This window comes from Macrotis lagotis, chromosome 8 (genome assembly GCF_037893015.1).
Source record: "Macrotis lagotis isolate mMagLag1 chromosome 8, bilby.v1.9.chrom.fasta, whole genome shotgun sequence".
Lineage (NCBI taxonomy): Eukaryota > Metazoa > Chordata > Mammalia > Peramelemorphia > Peramelidae > Macrotis > Macrotis lagotis.
This window is the reverse complement of record NC_133665.1, coordinates 39,188,144-39,208,549: the sequence shown is the minus strand read 5'-3', so window position 1 is coordinate 39,208,549 and position 20,406 is coordinate 39,188,144. Positions and strand designations below refer to the sequence as shown.

The 20,406-nt window shown below is 35.2% G+C and overlaps 1 protein-coding gene across 6 annotated transcripts in view; it reads left to right on the top strand.

The window, feature by feature from the left end:
* The window catches only part of VPS13A (vacuolar protein sorting 13 homolog A), a 349,000-nt gene that overhangs the window by 254,469 nt on the left and 74,125 nt on the right, over positions 1–20,406 (top strand). For all 6 annotated transcript variants that reach the window (XM_074196703.1, XM_074196708.1, XM_074196704.1 and 3 more), the window contains 2 exons: positions 9,882–10,015; positions 17,096–17,225. In XM_074196703.1, the coding sequence (XP_074052804.1) occupies positions 9,882–10,015; positions 17,096–17,225 (264 nt within the window). The remainder of the gene's footprint in view (positions 1–9,881; positions 10,016–17,095; positions 17,226–20,406) is intronic.

Below are 20,406 nucleotides of genomic sequence, written 5' to 3'. Positions count from 1 at the left end.
AGACCACCACATGTCCAACCCACTGCCCCTTCCCCCAACCCAGGGAAAAAAGCATGGAATCTTTCCCAGACACAGGTAAAGATAAAAAACAAACTTTCCTCCTAAAACTTCTCAATCTGCCTCTTAAAGATTCTTTCTTCTCTTAAACTCTTCTAAACTCTCCCCAAACCACAGCTTTTCTCTTTAAGAAATCCCCACCTTTCCCTTAACTCTGCATAGCTACCACTGGCTCAGTGAGGGAGGGGCTCATTTCCATGTGGGGCTGGGGGGCCTCTGCACAATCACTTCCTTCTCCTCTTAGAATGATTTGTAAGCCACTTTACAAAGTTCCCAAAATCCATCTTTGATATACAAAGTCAAACCTGCTCAAACCTAATTATACTTTTCAAAATACATTTTCCATCCCAAGCTTTTAATAGTTAGTATTTCTTGATTATAACTGCCAAAACCCTGGAGAAGGCAAACAGTCATCCAAAAATCCCTTAGCCTAATCAGAATATTCCCTGTCCCCCCTTTCTTCAAATAGAGTAAAGCTGAATAACTTATATGTCCCATAATTTTCTGTAATAACCAACATTACCAGAATCTAAATTGATAAACTCCTGAAGTTCTTGTTACCATATCATTCTGAAAAAAAAGATTGACTATTTAGTTTCCCCTATACTGGCATATCTTGGTAACCACATTATATACTTTAGGATTAACCTGACTCTCTATTCTTTCTGAAATTTATTTTCTAACAGTCTCTTTTTTTTCAAATTAAAATAACATTTCTTTCTATGATAATATTCACTATCTCTTTCCTGTTTCTTTAATTTCAAAATAAGGTCCCTTTGAACATTTATTTTACTAATTCTTCCTGAAGTAACTCCGTCTATCTGTCTCTCTCTTGCTCTCGCTCTCACTCTCTCTCTTAGTCCTTTTTCTAAAAGAGAGTGGGGGAAAACATTCTAGCACCACAGAATCATGGAGAACTGGGAAGAGAAGGGAACATAAACAGGGAAGGTGGGGGGCCCTTCTCATAATGGTAGAATAACACGATGAGTAGTTTGGCCTCCATGATCCATTCTTTTTTAATCAAAATAAAATCCCTCTTTAAGTGCTCAAGAGACAAACTTAGGAGTGAGGAGGGAGGGATCATATTATCTGTTGTAACATAGGCAGAAAGCAGGCTCAAGCGAAGAGCCAGAGAGAGAGTTCGATAAATACTGCCTAAAATTCCAAACAAAATGAGGCTACCCAAGGAACACTTTAGGTGAATTTGCAAACTCCTCCCTTCCCTGTTTAACAAATCGCACAAGTAAATAGACATTCTAAACATATAAATACAGACAAGGCACAAACACAGATCACACAAAATGCAACAAAATTTTCCAAACTGACAATTTCAAAACACAGGCCAGTGGTAAATTCCTGACGTCTCAGGAGTGCAGAGGGAAGATTTCAGCCTCTCTTCTGACAATCTCTCCCTCCTACAGGCAGACTAGATTCATTCCTTCTTACTTTTCCTTTATATTTTAGTCTTATTTGCCTGATTTACCGAGGGGGGAAGGCTTAGGATAGGGTCCTTCCCATTTTAAATATTGACAGAGTCCTCTCAGGATCAAGTGCCCTTAGATCCAAATCTCTTAAACCCAAACCGGAAGGGGTCACCCCCAACCTTCAGTCATCCAAATGGACCCTCCAGGCATCTAGTGCCCTCAGATTCCAAGGTTTAGGCTTACCCAAATGGACCCTGCAGGAATCTAATGCCCTCAGATTCCAAGGTCTAGGCTTACTGTCTTTTGGGTCTCTGTGCACAGAAGTTTAAAGATTGTTTTTGTCCCCACTGACAGTCAGGTTCTTGCCACAGATTTACTAGTCTCTCCACTTCAGGTCATTTGCATAGAAGGGAAACCAAGCCTTCCTAGAATATGACAAACTGCCAGAATTTGTGGCACCAGTTCTGTTTTGCCAAGGCCTGAGAAGCCGAGGTCCCCAATGGGCATGCTATCCCAGTGATGAGCCCCACAAGCTGTGTGGGACAATGCCACTTAAATAAAGAAAGCTTCATTTGTTTCTCGAGGAACGGGCCACAATAAATTAGAGAGATTGAAGCCAAAGTGAAAGGTTCAATTATCACATTTATTCTTCCTTAATGAGGAATGTGGTCTTACCATCTAAAAAGGAATACTACCCTAGGGAAAAGAGCATAAAATTCAAACTGAAACCAGATTATCTCTTTAGCCCTAGGAATTGAATGATTCTCCTGACATCAACAGATAAGGTGAGGTTAGTTGACTCTTCACCAATATCCCAGAAGTTTCCTTTGTCAAGGGAGGAGGGCCACATAGTTAACCAAATTCAATCTATAATATTTTACTGAAGAAATCTCAGACTTTATCCCACTCATGGAGTACTGTAGATTTCATGTGTTATGAAAAGTGAATATTGTCTGAAATTTTTTATTGAAATATTAGCACAAAAGGTCATTGAATTCATGAGATAAAATGTTTTGCATATTACCAATTTCATTTCATGTGCTGCATTTTAGGTATTATTTCATGGTTACTAGGTTAGGAAAAGTACATGGTGTCATAATAAATGTTTTGTTATAAAGAAATATTTTTTTTAACAATTTCTCCTGAAAATTTGCAATTTTTGGTCATCACAGGAACTTAACTCTCTATTTCCCATACGTTCGGTATATCAACATTTACTTTTGTGCTGTGTTCTAAGAATGTTACCCCTGTGAAAATTGAGGATTGACAATACCTCTTCTTTCTTTTACTAGATCATTTTCCATGTCTCTCACCACCATGTCTTAAGGCTCCATCTTGGATTGTTCTTCCATCTCTTAGATAACTCAGTTTTATGTAACCAGCCTAGTGTCTCTCCTGAGTTCAGAGTCCATACCATTAGTTGACTATTGGACTTTTCAGACTATATGTACTTTAAGTATCACAAAGTCAACATTTTGCAAACAAAACTCAGTTCTCTTTTTCAAATCAACTTTTCTGTTTTTAATAAAGTCATCATTTTTATGAACTTTGATATTATTCTTGACCTAACCTCATATATCCAGTTATTTGCTAAGTCTGCTCCAATCTGTTTCCAAGAATATTTCTCACATTCACCCTCTTTTCTCTTTTTTGCTGCTAGCACTCTAGTTTAGACCCTTATCTCCTCTCATGCATCCTATTAAAATAGTCACCTAGTTGATTTTCCTATCCTAAGCCTTGCTCTTCACAAATCGATTCTCCACAAAATTTCTAGTGGTTTTTCTCAAGCAGTGGTCTAACCATGTCACTTCCCTATTCATTAAGTTCTTATGGTTCCCTATTCATTCTAGAAGTAATTATAACCTCCTCTGTTTGACTCTTGAAGTCTATCAAGAACTGATTCCATCCTGTTTTTCCAAAAATAGTATCATTGTCCTTTTCAACCTCTGGTCTAAATAAGTTGTTCTTCTTATACTTCTTCATACATAACAATTTCATTACTGACCAGCCATCATGCTGAATGAATGCCTTTAAATTTTCCTCTTGGATTTCCTCTTTAAATTAGTTCAGCTTAAGCACTTTGACTGTATATCTCCATTACTTAGCACAGTGTTTGATGGTTAATAATGCATACCTATTGATAGATTAAAACTTAGGAGAAGCATAATTATTCATTTTGATTTTGAATCATTCACCAGTAAAAAACCTCTACATAATACCCTCTTGTTACAATTATACTGATTGTGACTGACAGAGCATTTAATTTAAATTTTTTTCATTTCTTGCATAAAACCTTCCATTTTATTTTGTATCTTAGAGCTGCCTTTTTGTAGCATTCAAATTTTGAAATTTCCATAAATCTGAACAACTTCACAGTTCAGGTGTTCTAAGTAAACTCCCATCACTCTTTTATCCATACAGGTGGTGATCTGGTCCATGCATTGAAATCTTGTATTCAAACATAAAGGGGTTGTAAGTGAAATAATACCATCCTCTAATAACATGTACCCAGGCTAAGCACTCAAGCTCACCTCCCAGGAGAGTGAAGGACAATGTATGATGGAAATGTTAGCCTTATTATACATATCATGCATAAGCTCACACCTTTGACATCAAATATGAGCTGTACAGGGCTGGAATATGTACTGACTCACTGTCTTTCCTTCTGAGGACCTTGTACACTCTCCTGTGATACTTCTGCCCGCCCCCCCCGCCATAGTCCAGGCACTTATTTTTGAATTGTTTTACTATTTCGTTCCTTTTCTGTTGAACTAATCCCCTTGAGAGCAGTAATTATCTTTGTCTTTTTCATATCCCCAGTGCTTATTATACTGACTGAGAAGGAAAAAAAAAATGATTGTAACTTTAGTTATCTAGAACCACAATAATTTACCACCTTATCCAAATTCTGTGTATAAATACAGTTTTTATAATCTCCCTGAGTTATCTATACTGAACATCCCCAGTTCATCAAATGATTCTCCTATGACATGGACTCAAGACCATTCACTGTCAAGTGTCCTTTTGACAGTCATCCTTCTTAAAGCTATCTGATCAAAATATATAACATGTGTTTTCACTCAAGCAAGTGAATTCAAGCCAACATCTTTCGTTGACAGATGATCCTGCTTATTTGAATAATGATTACAGTGCACCAAAATTCCCTAGATCTTTGTCAGATAAACTTGTAACTATGCCTCACTAATAATTACTTATTATTTCAGATTTGGATCATGACCCATGTTTGTCAGATATACATACATATATATATATGTATATAATATATCTCATATTTCAATTTTCACCTTTTCTTGATTTTTGCAGTTAAATTTAATAGCATTAGCCTTTTAATATGTGATATCTGGGGGGTGGAGCCAAGATGGTGACATGAAGGGATCGAGTCTTAGGAGCTCTCTGATAAAAACTCATGAACTAAGGACTCTAACTAAACTTTCAAGAGACAGAACCCACAAAGGGACCCAGTGAGGCAGTTCTCCTACTCAAGGTAACCTGGAAAAGAACAGAAAGACTCTGCTCCCTGGGGTCGGAGGGGCGGCCCACCAGAGCCAAAGAACTTCAGTCTCCCGGAGGGCCACAGCTCACAGCAGTGGAGGAGTCTCCTGAGCTGCACCCCGGGGAGCACCGGGCACAAAGTGGGGGAACAGTGGGGGACCTCTGCCGGAGCAAGCACATGGAGCCCAGCCTCCAGGGTGCACAGCCAGCAGCTTGGTCTTTCAGCAGCCTAGACCTGGAAACAGAAGCAGGTGGAGCTGGTAAGCAGGAGCCCCCAGGACATGAGCCCATTGAGATGAGGGAAGGGAGTGAAGAGAGAGAGCCAGCTGAGCTCTGTCCTCTGCCCCTGGAACAGGACTTTGGGGCTCTGAACACATTCAGATTCTGATCCCAGTCTAGGCCCCCCCCATAGAACAACAGGGCCCCCCCACCTTGGCCCTGTGGCAGAGGGGGGTGCTTAGGGTCATTCACAGACCAGGAGGGAGGACAGAACCTCACACACTGAGATTGTTGTGGGAGTGTCCCAAAAGCTCAGGAAGCACCCCCAAAAAACAGGCTTAGGCTGGGAAAATGAACAAGCAAAGAAACAAGAGGAAGACCATTGAGAAATATTTTGCAAATGAGCCCAGGAAGGATCAAAATACTCAGTCTGAAGATGAGGAAGCACAAGCTCCTGCATCTAAAGACTCCAAGAAAAACAGAAATTGGGCTCAGGCTATGATAGAGCTCAAAAAAGACTTTGAAAATCAAATGAGGGAGTTGGAAGAAAAACTGGGAAAAGAAAGGAGAGAGATGCAGGAAAAACATGAAAATGAAGTCAGCAGCTTAGTCAAGGAAATCCAAAAAAATGCTGAAGAAAATAGCATGCTAAAAACAGCTTAGGTCAAATGGATAAAACAGTTCAAAAAGTTATTGAGGAGAAGAATGCTTTAAAAGGCAAAATTGGCCAGATGGTAAAAGAGATAAGAAAACTCTCTTAGGAGAACAAATCCTTCAGACAAAGAATAGAATTCAGGGAGATTGATGAATTTGCCAAAAATCAGGAATCAATACTTCAAAACCAAAAAAAATGAAAAATTAGAAGACTGTGAAATATCTCATTGAAAAAACAACTGATATGGAAAACAGACTTAGGAAAGATAATTTAAAAATTATTGGAATACCTGAAAGTCATGATCAGGAAAAGAGCCTTGACATCATTTTCAAAGAATTACTACAGGAAAATTGCCCTGATATTCTAGAAGCAGAGGGCAAAATAGAAATGGAGAGAGTCCACCGCTCCCCCCAAGAAAGAGATCCCAAAAAACCAACCCCCAGGAATATTATAGCCAAGTTCCAGAACTCCCAAGTCAAAGAGAAAATATTACAAGTAGCCAGAAGGACACAGTTCAAATATCGTGGAGCTGCAGTCAGGATCACACAGGACTTAGCAGCAGCTACATTGGAAGCTCGTAGGGCTTGGAATATAATATACCAGAAGGCAAAAGAGCTTAGAATGCAGCCAAGAATGAACTACCCAGCAAGGCTAAGTGTCCTCTTCCAGGGAAAAAAAGATGGACTTTCAATGAACCAGGGGAATTTCAAAGGTTCCATTTGGACTGGCCAGAGCTGAACAGAAGGTTTGATCTTCAGATACAGGACTCAGGTGAAGCATGGAGATTGGAGGAGAGGGGGAAAATATGAGGGACTTAATGAGGATGAACTGCATGTATAGAAAAATGACACTGATAATACTCATATGAACCATCTCACTTAATAGAGCAGGTAGAGGGAACTTTTATAGTTGAAGCACAGGAGAAAGCTGAATTCGAAGTTAATATATGGTGTAAAAATGGAGTCAATAGGAAAAAAAGGGAAATGGAATGGGAGAAAGAAAAAGGAGAGGGGGAATAGTCCAAAATATTTTACATAATAAGATTTTTTTTTTATTACAATGATCTATTGCAATGATATGGAAGGCGGGAGGCAAGGGGGAATGAGGGAACCTTTGCTCTCATCAGAAGATGGCTAGGAGAGGAAACAGCAAATATACTCAATGCGGTATAGACAACTGGAGTGAGAAGGAGGGGGGGGAACAGGGGGAAGGGGTGGGGAAGTGAATAAAGGAGGAGAGAATGGACCATAGGTAGACAGTGGTCAGATATAACACATTTTCTTTTTTACTTCTTGCAAGGGGCTGGGATTGGATGGCCTGCCCAGGACCATAGGGCCAGGTGGATTCTGGGCCTAAGGGGCTCAGGGCTTCTTGGCCCCAGGACCAGGGATCTGTCTGCTGCACCACTCAGCTACCCTACAGCAGAGTCAGAGTGAAAGGAGAGAGAAAATATAGTACATGGTAGTGGAGAAATCAGAAAGGAGGGAGTTGTGATCATCAATGGCAACGTTGGAAAAATATGGAAGTAACTTTTGTGATGGACTTATCATAAAGAATGTGATCCACCCACGATAGAGTTGATGGTGTTAGAACAAAGACTGAAGCACATTTTTTGTTATTATTATTTGGGGGAGGGTGCAGGGCAAGTGGGGCTGGGTGGCCTTCCTGGGGCCACATAGCGGGGTGATCTTTGGGTGTCTGGGACCAGCTTCGGACCCAGGTGCTCCTGGCTTAAGGGCCAATGCTCTGTCTGCCACCCAGCCACCCCTACTATTATTACTATTTTATTTTATTTTGGGTCTTCTTTTTTTTTTTCCTTCTTTTCGGTTTTTGCAGGGCAGTGGGGATCGGGTGGCTTGCATGTCACATGGCTGGGTGATTATTGGGTTTACAAGGCTGGATATGGACTCGGGTGCTCATGGCTCCAGGGCTGGTGCTTCGTCCATTGCACCACCTGGCCATACCCACAATTATTACTATTATTTTTTTAATTTTAATTTTTTTTCTCTCCCCTTTACTTTTTCGCCCAAGCAAGTCTATCTATATTCATGGTGGGAGGGTTATTTTGTTTACTTGTAAACAAGTACATTTTATTAATGTAAAAAAAAATTTGTATAAAATGAGAATAAAAAATAAATTAAAAAATAATAATTAGAAAGCAAAAAAAAATATGTGATATCCTCCTTTCCTTCTCTCTGTTAGTTTAGAGGACATATTTCCCTTTTAATTGAAATTTTAAACTAAATATTTTTTCTGAAACTGTGCTAAGTATATAGAACTTAGAATTTTTTTATAATAAAATATTTGAATAATAATTTTAAAAATAATTCTGAGAAATGTTTTCCATGAATACTAATGAGATACTTTTTTCTTTTACTGAAATCCCAGAAATTATAATATTGTTGTTTCTTAATCCATGTTTCAGATATGTCAGCTGAATGAATAAATGAAAGGAAAATAATTTTTATTACTTTTATTTTGTCCTACACACTATGCTAAGTGCTAGAGTTAATGAAAAAAAGATAGTTTTCTGCCCTCTTGATGCTTTTATTTTCATAGAGAACTGGTAACTACAGAAGGAAATCTTGGCCTGAGGAGCAAAGGTGATGAATAGGACAATGAATTACCTTTTCCAGAATCAGTGATATCTATTTGACAACTATGGTCAAAGGATAACGGGGGAAATATTTTTATTTGATTACTTTGGACAAAGGAAAAAAGGGGAATTGTGGAGTTTGTAGGGGGAATGTGTTCAGTGGCAGGCAGATATCAAGAAGGTATGATTGGATGTGATATGAAGGTTAAGTATGGTCTGTCATGTCACAAATGATTGTATAGGTGAGAAGAAGGAGAAAAGTGGCACTGGCATACTATTGTCCCATTAATTTTGGTTCTCTGTTCTCTGTTAGCTTTTATCTACATTGTTTCACAGTATTTTTTTCTAAATCATTTGTGTTCTCTGTGGTTTCAACTTCCACTTTGTTGCTTTGCTATTTTGTCTTCAAAGAAATTAATTTATAATTCTACTGAGTGATCTTCAAGTTTACTGATTTGTAATGAGAGTGGTCCTCATTTATTTCTTTAATAAAAATTCATTTCTACCTTTGTTTCTTCCAGTAATTTGTTTTAGTAGTATTATAAACTCTAGACCTGGAAGGAACCTGTTGTGGGAGGTCATGTATTACTTATTATTGTATAGTTAAGACAAAATTGAGTCACAGATAAGTTACATAACTTGCCTGTGGTTAACAAGGTAAAGTGGAAATTCAAACTGAGATCTTCCAGCTTCAAATTCAATATTCAGTATTATTTCTGAGATCCCTTTTTTTAATTTCACTAAAGATTTTCTCAGTATTTTTAACTTAATCCTAACTTAATTTTGGAATCTATCAGTTATCTAGCTGAAGAAACCTTGGAATTTTATGTGCTGTTTCTTGTAGCATGCTTTTATTTTTTGATTCATAGATCCAAAAATTTGTTCTTTATTTTAGAAATTTTTGTTTGATTTACTTGTCTGTTTTCATATACTTTTTCTTATGTGAAATTTTTTAGCAATATGATTTATGTATTTCTCATATTTTTCTTTTTTTCTTTTTTTAGTTTTTTGCAAGGAAATGGGGCTAAATGACTTACCCAAGGTTCACACAGCTAGGTAATTATTAAGTGTTTGAGTCCTCCTGACTCCAAGGCTGGTGCTCTTTCTACTGTATCACCTAGCTGCTTCTCTTTCTCATTTTTTCAATGTTTTTTTTGGGGGGGGTATTGTTACAAGGAAGTAGGATTAAGTGACTTGCCCAAGGTCACACAGCTAGGTAATTAGTGTCTGAGGCCGGATTTGAAGTTAGGTCCTCCTGACTCCAAGGTCAGTGCTCTTATCTACTGCTACCTAGCTGCCCCATCAATGGGTTTTTTTAATATCTGTCACAAGCTCTTCTACCTACCATCATCTTGAAAGTCTTGTTCACCATACTATTGTAGTTAGTAACATAATATTTTGTTTTCATATTTAATAGCTTGGAGGAATTATAGTACAAGTTCATGTTGGGGAGAACTCTACAATTATTACATTTATGGATTATCATGATGGATCTGCCACATTCCTTTTAATAAATCACACTCAGAATGAGATCGTTGAATATAAACAAAGGTAAGTTTTTCATAAATATAGATACTGCCTGGTTTGTTGTGAAAGACAATGAACCTATAATAATCCTTTAAGACTTTGAAAGAGAAATGGAATGAAAGAAATTTGTTTAATTAATGATGGGTCATAGACTGTGTGAAAGAGATGTTCATTTGAGAGAAATCAGGAAAGATAAGTTCCCACCAAATTCTACAGTACAGTTCAACAGATTTTCTTTCAAAATCTTTTTTGTGCAAGACACTTTATTATTTGCTAGGCATGCAGAAAACAAATGAAATAGTTCCTGCCCTTGAGAAGTTTACATTCTCCTCAGGGAAGGAGAAAATAAGTAAAAAGAAAGAAAATAACAAAGTATATAGAAAGTAATTTCTAGAAGTATCAAGTACTAGTAGCCATGATTGAGGTTAATGAGACTTCTTAAGAAAGAGAAGGCACTATTGCAGCTGTGCTTGGAGGATAGTTCAGAATTCTGAGGCCAGATATGCAGGCAAACTGTAAAATCATATGGGAGGGTGTGCCTGAGCACAGAACCAGCTGAGAGACTTGTTTAATGAGAATGGAAAATGTGGCCAGCAAGAGGTAGACAAATGACTGGATAGCTAACGAGAAGCTTAATTGTCAAAAATCACTTACTGCCAGAGTGAGCATTGTATATTTAATCCTAGAAGTCATAGTGAGCCACTGATAATTTTTAAGAATGGGAATGACATGATATATTCATGCATGTGCATGTATATGTGTGCATGTAAACATATACTTATGTACACACATGTTTAAGTACATAATTAGTATGTGTGCGTATATGTAGAGATAAAGGAGAAAAAGAAAAATGAATCCAGAGTTTTGAACCAGTCTAAATGGAAGGATGGTGTCACCCTAAACAGAAATAGTGAAATTTGAGATTCTGTTCAAAATAGTACTTGCTTTTCTGCCAAAAATCTAAATTGTATGGAAAGTGCTTATGGGACATATAAAAAGTTCTTATTGAATATCTAGGAAGGGATTGGTAATGTAGGACTGGAATTCAAAAAGATTGCAAGATTTGAACATCAGGGAGTCATCTGTATATAGATGATTATTGAGACTACAGTTGTTGAAATAATTAAGAGAAAGTCTCTAGAGTTACAAGACAAGCAGTTGCAGCTAAGATCTTTGGAGGGATGTCCCTTAAAAATAGAGAATGAAAGGGCAGAGTCTTGTTGGTAGAAGGAAAACTAAGAATAATATTCTAGAAGCCAAGGAAGAAGAAAGTGTTCAAGAAAAGAGAGAGATCACTGTCAAAAGTTGTGGAGGTGGGGAAGATGAAAAAAAAATGAAGGCTAACGATTTAACAGTTAAGATTGAATTGAAAATCTTAAAGACAACAGTTCCATATTGGAAAATCAAACAGCGGAACTTAAGAATTGAATGAGGGGATGGAGTAAGAGAAAATGGGTTTGGTGACAGTAAATGTTGCCTTCTGGGAGTTTGGGTAGAGACTGAAGTTGACAGTTATATGAAGACCTTTTAAGGATCTGAGAAACCTGTAGGAGAATGTTAACAATGTTAACAATGTTAACATTGACATGGTTTTTACACCTTCTCCAAACATTAATGTTACAGTTGCTACTTTAAACTTGAAATTCTGTCCAGTGATCAAACATGTGCATATACTTCTGGCAGGATTGAATCATTTCAGTTTTTATAGTTACATAAAACAAGACATTTTGTAGATCAATGAAAAGCTGGCTCATACGTTCTCCTTGGAGAAATAAAGGACTTGGGAAAGTTTTATTCTTTCTTCAAAGTACATCACATTGTCAGCAAAAAGAGATAGTTTTATTATCTCATTTTCTATTCTGATTCCTTTGATTTCTTCTCTAATTGTTATTGCTAGGATTTCCAATGTAATATCCAATACAGTACGGAATAATATTGGTGACAGTAGGCATCTCTTTTGCCACACCTGACCTTACTAGGAAAGTTTCAATCTTATCTCCATTACAAATAATGCTTGCTAATGGTTTTCAGTGAATGATTCTTAACAATATGAGGAAAACTCAATTTATGCCTTCATTTTCAAATATTTTAATAAATGAGTCTTGTACTTTATTAAAAGCTTTTTCTACAACTATTGATTTAATCATATTTTTAAAGTTTCATTATTGAATAATCTATTATGTTATTATTTTCTTTATGTTAAACTATATCTGCATTCCTAGTATAAATCCATGTAGGTCATAATATATATTCTCTATAATAATGGCTGTAATTTTCTAGTAAATGTTTTATTTAGATTTTTTACATTCATATTCTTTTATTTACTTTTTAGAAAGATTTGATTTATTTTGAGTTTTACAATGCCCCCCCATTCTTGCTTTCCTCCCCCACCCCCCACAGAAGGCAGTCTTTACGTTGTTTCCATGGTATACATTGATCTCATTTGAATGTGACGAGAGAGAAATCATATCCTTAAGGAAGAAAAATAAAGTATAAGAGATAGCAAAATTACATCATAAGATAACAGGTTTTTTCCCCCTAAATTGAAGGTAATAGTCTTTGGTCTTTGTTCAAAGTCTACAGTTCTTTCTTTGGAAACAAATGGTATTCTGCATTGCAGATAGCCGCAAATTGTCCCTGATTGTTGCACTGATGGAATGAGCAAGCCCAACAAGGTTGATCATTACCTCCATGTTGCTGTTAGGGTGTACAATGTTTTTCTGGTTCTGCTCATCTTGCTCAGCATTAGCTCATGCATATCCCTCCAGGCTTCCCTGAATTTCCCTCCCTCCTGGTTTCTAATAGAACAATAGTGTTCCATGACATACATATACCACAGTTTGTTAAGCCATTTCCCCAATTGAAGATTATTCACTACCACAAACAAGGCTGCTATGAATTTTTGTACAAGTTATGTTTTTTGTCCTTTTTCATCATCTCTTCAGGGTATAGACCTAGTAGTGGTATTGCTGGATCAAAGGGTATGCACATTTTTGTTGCCCCTTGAGCATAATTCCAAATTGTTCTCCAGAAAGGTTGGATGAGTTCATAGCCCCACCAACAATGTATTAGTGTCCCAGATTTCCCACATCCCTTCCAACATTGGTTATTCTCCTTTCTGATCATATTGGCCAGTCTCAAAGGTGACAAATGGTGCACAGAGATGCTTAAATTTGCATTTCTCTAACAAGTCGTGATTTAGACCAATTTTTCATATGACTATAGATCTCTTTGATTTCCTTAGCTGTAAATTACCTTTGCATATCCTTTGACTATTTGGCAATTGGGGAATGGCTTATTTTATTTAAAAAAATTGACTCAGTTCTCTGTATATTTTAGAAATGAGTCCTTTGTCATTAATGCTGGTTGTAAAAATTGTTTTCTAGTTTACTACATTTCTTTTGACCTTGGTTACAATGGATTTGTCAGTGCACAAGCTTTTTAATTTAATCAAAATTATCTAGTTTGTTTTTAATGATGTTCTCCATCTCTTCCTTGGTCATAAATTGCTTCCATTTCCATAGATCTGATAGGTAAACTATTCCTTGATATAGTTTGCTTATAATATGTTTTATGTCTAAATCCTGTATCCATTTTGTTCTTTTCTTGATATAGGGTGTGAGGTGTTGGTCTAATCCAAGTTTCTTCCATACTAACTTTAAATTTTCTCAACAGTTTTTATTGAAGAGTTTTTAATACCAATAGCTGAACTGTTTGGGTCTATCAAACAGCAGATTACTATAACCATTTCTTGCTATTGCACCTAGTCTTTTCCACTGATCCACCGCTGTATTTCTTATCCAATACCAGGCAGTTTTGATGACTGATACTTTTATAATATAATTTAGTTTTTACTCTTCTTATTTTAGGTATTAGCACCATATATTTCATACAGTTGCCCATTATTCCAAATCATATATTTATTTATTTAATTTAATGAATTTAATTGAATAATTTAATAATAATAATACTTTAATAAATTAATTTAATTGAATAATGAATAATTAATTACTTAGTACTGGAATTAGTTGATCTTTAAGTATTTGGTAGAATTCACTTGTAAATCCATCTGGTTTTGATGCATTTTTTTAGGAAGCTTATTTTTACCATGTTAATTTCTTTTCATAAAGTAGGTTTATTTGGATTATTTGCTTTTGTATTAGTTTAGACAGTTTATATTTTTGTAACTATTTTTCCATTTTCACTTAAATCTTTAAATTTATTGGCATATAATTGGGAAATAACTCCTCAGAATTGCTTTAATTTTATATTCATGAGTAGTATATTTTGTATATTTATATATCTTTTCATTTTTAATTTATGATTTTGTTTTCTTTTATATATAAGCCAATGATTTATCTATTTTATTGTTTTTTTCCATAAAACCAATTCCTTGTTTTATTGATTAATTCACTGGTTTTTCTTACACTCTATTTTATTAACCCCACCCTTATATTTTAGAATTTCCAATTTAGTGTTTACCTGGAGATTTTTCAGGTTGTTCTTTTCCAATTAAAAAAAAAACTGGTGATTCAAGTAATTAGGTATAAATTTTCATCTGATTACTATTTTAACTGTATCTCATAGGTTTTGATATATTGTCTCATTTTTGTCATTCTTTTTAATGAAAAATGAAATAATTATTTCTATGATGGTTCTTTAACCTCATCATTCTTTTAAATTAAGTTCTTTAATCTCCAGTTTGTCTTATTCTGTGTATCCATGATCTTTTATTGAATATAATTCATATTTTCATTGTGAGCTGAAAATGATGCATTTAATATTTCTTCTTTTTTGCATTCAGCTAAAAAATTTTAAGCCTTAATAATATGGTCAAGCTTTTTAAGGGTACCATTACAGCTGAGATAAAGGTGTGTTCTTTTGTGGTCCCAATTAGTTCTCCCCTGATATCTATTATATGTAACTCATGTAAAATTTCTTTTTTGACTAACTTTCTATTGATTTTTGGTTAGATTTATCTTAATTCTCAAAGGGGAAGATTAAAGTCCCCCACTATTAGGTATTACTATTTATTTTCACCTATAATTCATTTAACTTTCCTTTAAAAATGTAGGTGCTATATTTAGTACATATAGGTTTAGTATTACTTTTGTTTTATTGGCAATGTGCTTTTTATCATAATGTAGTTTTCCTTTTTATCTCTTTTAATAAAATCTATTTTAGCTTTAACTTTTAAATCATAATATTTTTGTATCAACTGAAGCATAACAAACCTCTAGTTCAGCTCTTTGTTTTTAACTCTTGTATGTAGCCCTAATACTTAAATGTTTCTTGTATACATTTTGGATATTGTTGGATTCTGATTTTTAATCCATTTTGGTATTAGTTCCCATTTTATGAGTAAGTTTATGCCATTCTTGTTGGAAATTATAATGACATTTGTGTATTTCCCTCACTTTTATTCTTCTCAGTCTTTCTTTTTAAACCGTGTCTCTCCTTATACATCTTAAGTTTAAAGTCTCACTGCATCTGAGATCATTTTTACTCATTCTCTTCTTTATTTTACCATTGGACCCAGATGCCTCCAGAGGAGAAAGTGAAGCTGGTGACTGCTGACGCTGCCCTCCTTCATTTCAGTCCTAGTCACTTTCATGACACCTCCCTGATGTCATGGTCTTCTTTGTGAATGAAAGACAAACAGCAACTTCACATATAATTTTTTTATAATTGCTACTTCCCTAGTTTGCACCGTTAAATATTCCCTCCCTTACTTCTCCTTACATTCCTATTCCTTAATCTATACATCCCTCAGAGTCTTTTCCTTATCCTGTCCCCATCCCTTTTATTTCTTTATAAATTTTACAAGACTTGTATATCCTTCTATTTGTTTATATTGTTCCCTTTTTAACCCCGATCCAGTGAGAGTAATATTCTAGCATTACCTGTCTTCCATCTCCACTTGCTTCCTCTGTATCTCTATTTCCTTTCACATTTCATTTTTATGAGATACTTGCTCCTTTTGACTTTCCCTACCAAGTTTTTTTTTTTTAAATCATCCCTTCATATTCACTTCAACCCAAGCCTTTCTTTCAAACTACCAAGGCAATTCAATGGTGATAATAGCACCTTCCTACAAAGTTGCAAGCACTGAAGTAGAGATATTATTTTTGACATGCTTATTAGCACATTACTGTGAGAAATGAATTATTTCCTTTTTTATATTTAATAACTAGTTATTGTATTAGGACCACAGAGTTTTCCCTTGTCTACTTCCTCATTCAGAAACAAATAAGTGTGGAAAATCTCTTTTAGAGATTCACCCAAGTCAAGATCTAATTACGTAGTAAACGAAATTCTGAGTTTAGGATAATTGTTATAATCCTACTCTTTGAGTTTGTTCTGGCAGGTCTGGGGAGGAAAAGTTGATTTTCCCCTGTTTTCAGGACAAGTAGAAATTGATAGTCTCTTTGAGTGACCTAAGTCCCATAGCTCAACAATTTCATTTTACTATCACTTAAAATTCTCAGTGTGTTAAGCAGTCCAAGTTGACTGCTACCCCTGAAGAACCCTCCTCTTTGGACACCGTATGCATGTGAGATAGATAGCTAAATGACAATCCTATTATTAATAATCTGCTGACCTTATTAACAAAATGATTAAAATACCTAGAAACTTTGTTTCTCAAACTTTTTTAATTATCAGTTTCTGGCACATAATACTTGTACCCTGTCCTCTCTCTAATATCTTTAAGCTCTAAATTTTAATGTTAAGATTGAATTTCTTTGAGTGATCATGTCATCTAATTTTACAATCTCTGCTTCCAAAGTATCATTAAGTAAAGATTTCTTAAAATAAAACAAAAATTATGCTGTGCAGGTAAGGATCACTGATAATTCATTTTTTTATTCATTTGTTCAGGTTCAGAATGCTGCCCTTTGAAAAGTAGTCTCCAATGCTTAAAACACTTCTTAAAATAAAAGTATTTGCCATCTTGCTTATAGTAAACATGATATTTTCCTTACTTTAAAGACAACCTTATAATTCAGTATGAGTTTTAGTGTGAATTAATGAGTTGGTGGTATTGACTTGCATTTTAAGTACTTAAATTCATAAGTAAGATGTTATTTTTATTGTGTATTGTAGTTGTCTCGCTGAAATGGAAGACCTACTTCCTCCTGGTAAAGCAGTTTTGTATACTTGGAGTAATCCCATTGGCTCTAGAAAACTGACCTGGAAATGTGGAAAGAACCGTGGTGAAGTGACCCAAAAAGATGTATGTATTTTGTTTGAACTTTACAGTTATAATTGATTTAGATACTCTCTTTGTCTCACCCATTTTAAAGATATAGTCTTCATCTAGAAAGGTGACTTGTTGAATGTAACATATAATTTTCTAGGATGGTGATACTTAATGTATCAAAACTTTAAAAACTCAGATCATTTTATTTTCTTGGCTTTGCTATGCATTTGTACCCTGTTTTAGAGAATAGAACAAACTGTTCTTGGAAAAGTACATTCAAATCCTCCACATATATTAGATATATTTTCTATGATTTATAAGAAATTATTTGAATATACCTTGAGTTTGTTCTTAAGATGGTCACTAAACTGATTTTTTGTAATATCCAGAACTATATTTTAGCTTCTGAAATTAATGATATTTTATTTATTTTTAGAATTTGATTTGAGGCTTATCAAGGGCAATGACTTCTTGAAATTTCTTTTTTGGAGAAAAGGAGAACAAATGAGTTGTAGCTACCCTTTTGCCCTACCAGTGTAGGTGATTGAAAAAATTCTAAGAACTGTAGAATAGGATAAGAAAACAAATTGCCTATTTAACACCAGACCCATTTAGTTCTCCTTGTAATTGCAAATTTTCATAAATGATACACAAAAAGAAAATAGGAAAGACAAGAGAAATATTAAACTTCTTTTCAGGCCTGCTGACTCAACATTAAAAAAATTCCATTTCCTTTGTTTCTGTTTGAATTTCTTTCTGAATGGAGATAGTGGGAGTACTTTTGGGATACTTTTTTTCAGGACATTTCCATATTAAAGTTTCTTCTAATATAGTGATAGTCTTCTCTTAATTACATAAGGAAAGTGATTTAAATTCATATTCATCTTAGAGAGTCCACATTTTAGCCTGTGTATTTGCATATTATTGTTTTTAATGCAATATTATTCAGAAATAGCTAGTAGAATTATAATTTATTTAAAATACATTAAACTATTGTTAATCGACATTCTAATGTTCACACTTTTTAGTTTTCTTATTTCTTGCAAGGCAGTGGGGTTAAATGATTTTCCAGTGTCACACAACTAGGTTATTATTAAGTGTCTGATATCAGATTTGAACTGAATTCCTCCTGATTCCAAGACTGGAGCTCTATCCACCAAACACTCTTTGAACCAGAAAACTTCTGCATAAAGTAGACCAGAATAATATGTTGAAACCATGGTTCTTGACCCTCATTCTTTTATTACCTTTCTGTGTGACCATTGACAAGACATAGAACCTATCAAGAACTCTGTTGATTTATGAATGATGCAGGGATTGTATGATCTTCCAAATAATTCTTCATTTTAACAGTTAATATTTTAAAATGATTTCTTTATTCACTATTATGCAGATTACAACTTTCCTGTTACCATATCAGAGTATTAAGATCATGCTACAAAGCTGTCAGATATAGTCAATATGCATTTATTGGTCTGTTCTGAAGAGCTTTACCTATATAGTGAAGCAGTCTAAATGATGCACACTTCCCCTTTATTTTTATATGCTTCATTTTATTTTTCCCCAGTTAAATATAAAAACAAGTATTAATAATTCATTTTTAAAACTTTGAGTTCCAATTTCTTTCCCTTTTTCCCATCCCACTTCCCCTCATTGAGAAAGCATATTATTTGATATAGATTAAAAATGTGTGGTCATGAAAAACATTACCATAATAGTCATGTTGTAAAAATAGACATAGCTCCCCGCCTCCAAAAAGAAAGAAAAGAAACATCCAGAAAAAGAAAATTTAAAAAATATGCTTTGAAAAAAATATGCTTTCAGATACCATCAGTTCTGTCTTTGAGGATGGAAAGAATTCTTTATCACAAGTACTTGAGAGGTGTCTTCAGTCACAGCATTGCTGAGAATATATAATCATATTGCTACTCTTTTGTTTATAGTACATTTCCTATTGCATCTGCTCATGTAAGTCTTTCCAGGTTTTGCTCAGAGCATTCTGTTCCTCATTTCTTATAGCAGAATAGTATTCCATTATAATCAGATACCACAGTTTGTTAAGTTATTCCCCCACTAATGTGCATGCCCTCAATTTCATTTCCTTGTCACCAGAAAAGAGCTGCTATAACTATCTTTATACAGATAGATCCTTTTCATATCTTCTGGATTATAGGCCTGGAGTGGCCTTGCTATGTCAAAGGGTAGATATGTTTTTTTTAATTGTATTTTTATTAAAGATATCATTTGAGTTTTACACCCCCCCCATCTTACTTCCCTCCCCCCACCTCTGCACAGAAAGCAATGTCAGTCTTTACTTTGTTTCCATGTTGTACGATGATCCAAATTGAGTGTGATGAGAGAGAAATCATATCCTTAAAGAAGAGACAAAAAAGTCTAAGAAGTACCAAGATCAGATTTCTTTTTTTTTTCTAAATTAGAGGGAATAGTCCTTGAACTTTGTTCAAACTCCACGGGTCTTTATCTGGTTACAGATGGCACTCTCCTTTGCAGACAGCCCAAAATTGTTACGGATTGTTGCACTGATGGAATGAGCGAGTCCTTCAAGGCTAAACATCACCCCCCATGTTGCTGTTTGGTATACAGTGTTTTTCTGGTTCTGCTCATAACACTCAGCATCAGTTCATGCAAATCTCTCCAGGCTTCCCTGAAATCCCATCCCTCCTGGTTTCTAATAGAACAATAGTGTTCCATGGCATACATATACCACAGTTTGCTAAGCCATTCCCCAATTGAAGGACATTTACTGGATTTCCAATTCTTTGCCACCACAACCAAGGCTGCTATAAATATTTTTGTACAAGTGATATTTTTACTCTTTTTTCTCATCTCTTCAGGGTATAGACCCAGTAGTGGTATTGCTGGGTCAAAGGATATGCACATTTTTGTTGCCCTTTGGGCGTAGTTCCAAATAGCTCTCTAGAAAGTTTGGATGAATTCACAGCTCCACAAACAGTGTAATAGTGTCCCAGATTTCCCATAACCCTTCCAGCAACGATCATTATCCTTTCTGGTCATATTGACCAATCTGAGAGGTGTGACATGGTACCTCAGAGAAGCTTTAATTTGTATTTCTCTAATAATTAATGATTTAAAGCAATTTTTCATATGGCTATAGATTGCTTTGATCTCGTCATCTGTAAATTGCCTTTGCATATCCTTTGACCATTTGTCAATTGGGGAATGGCTTTTTGTT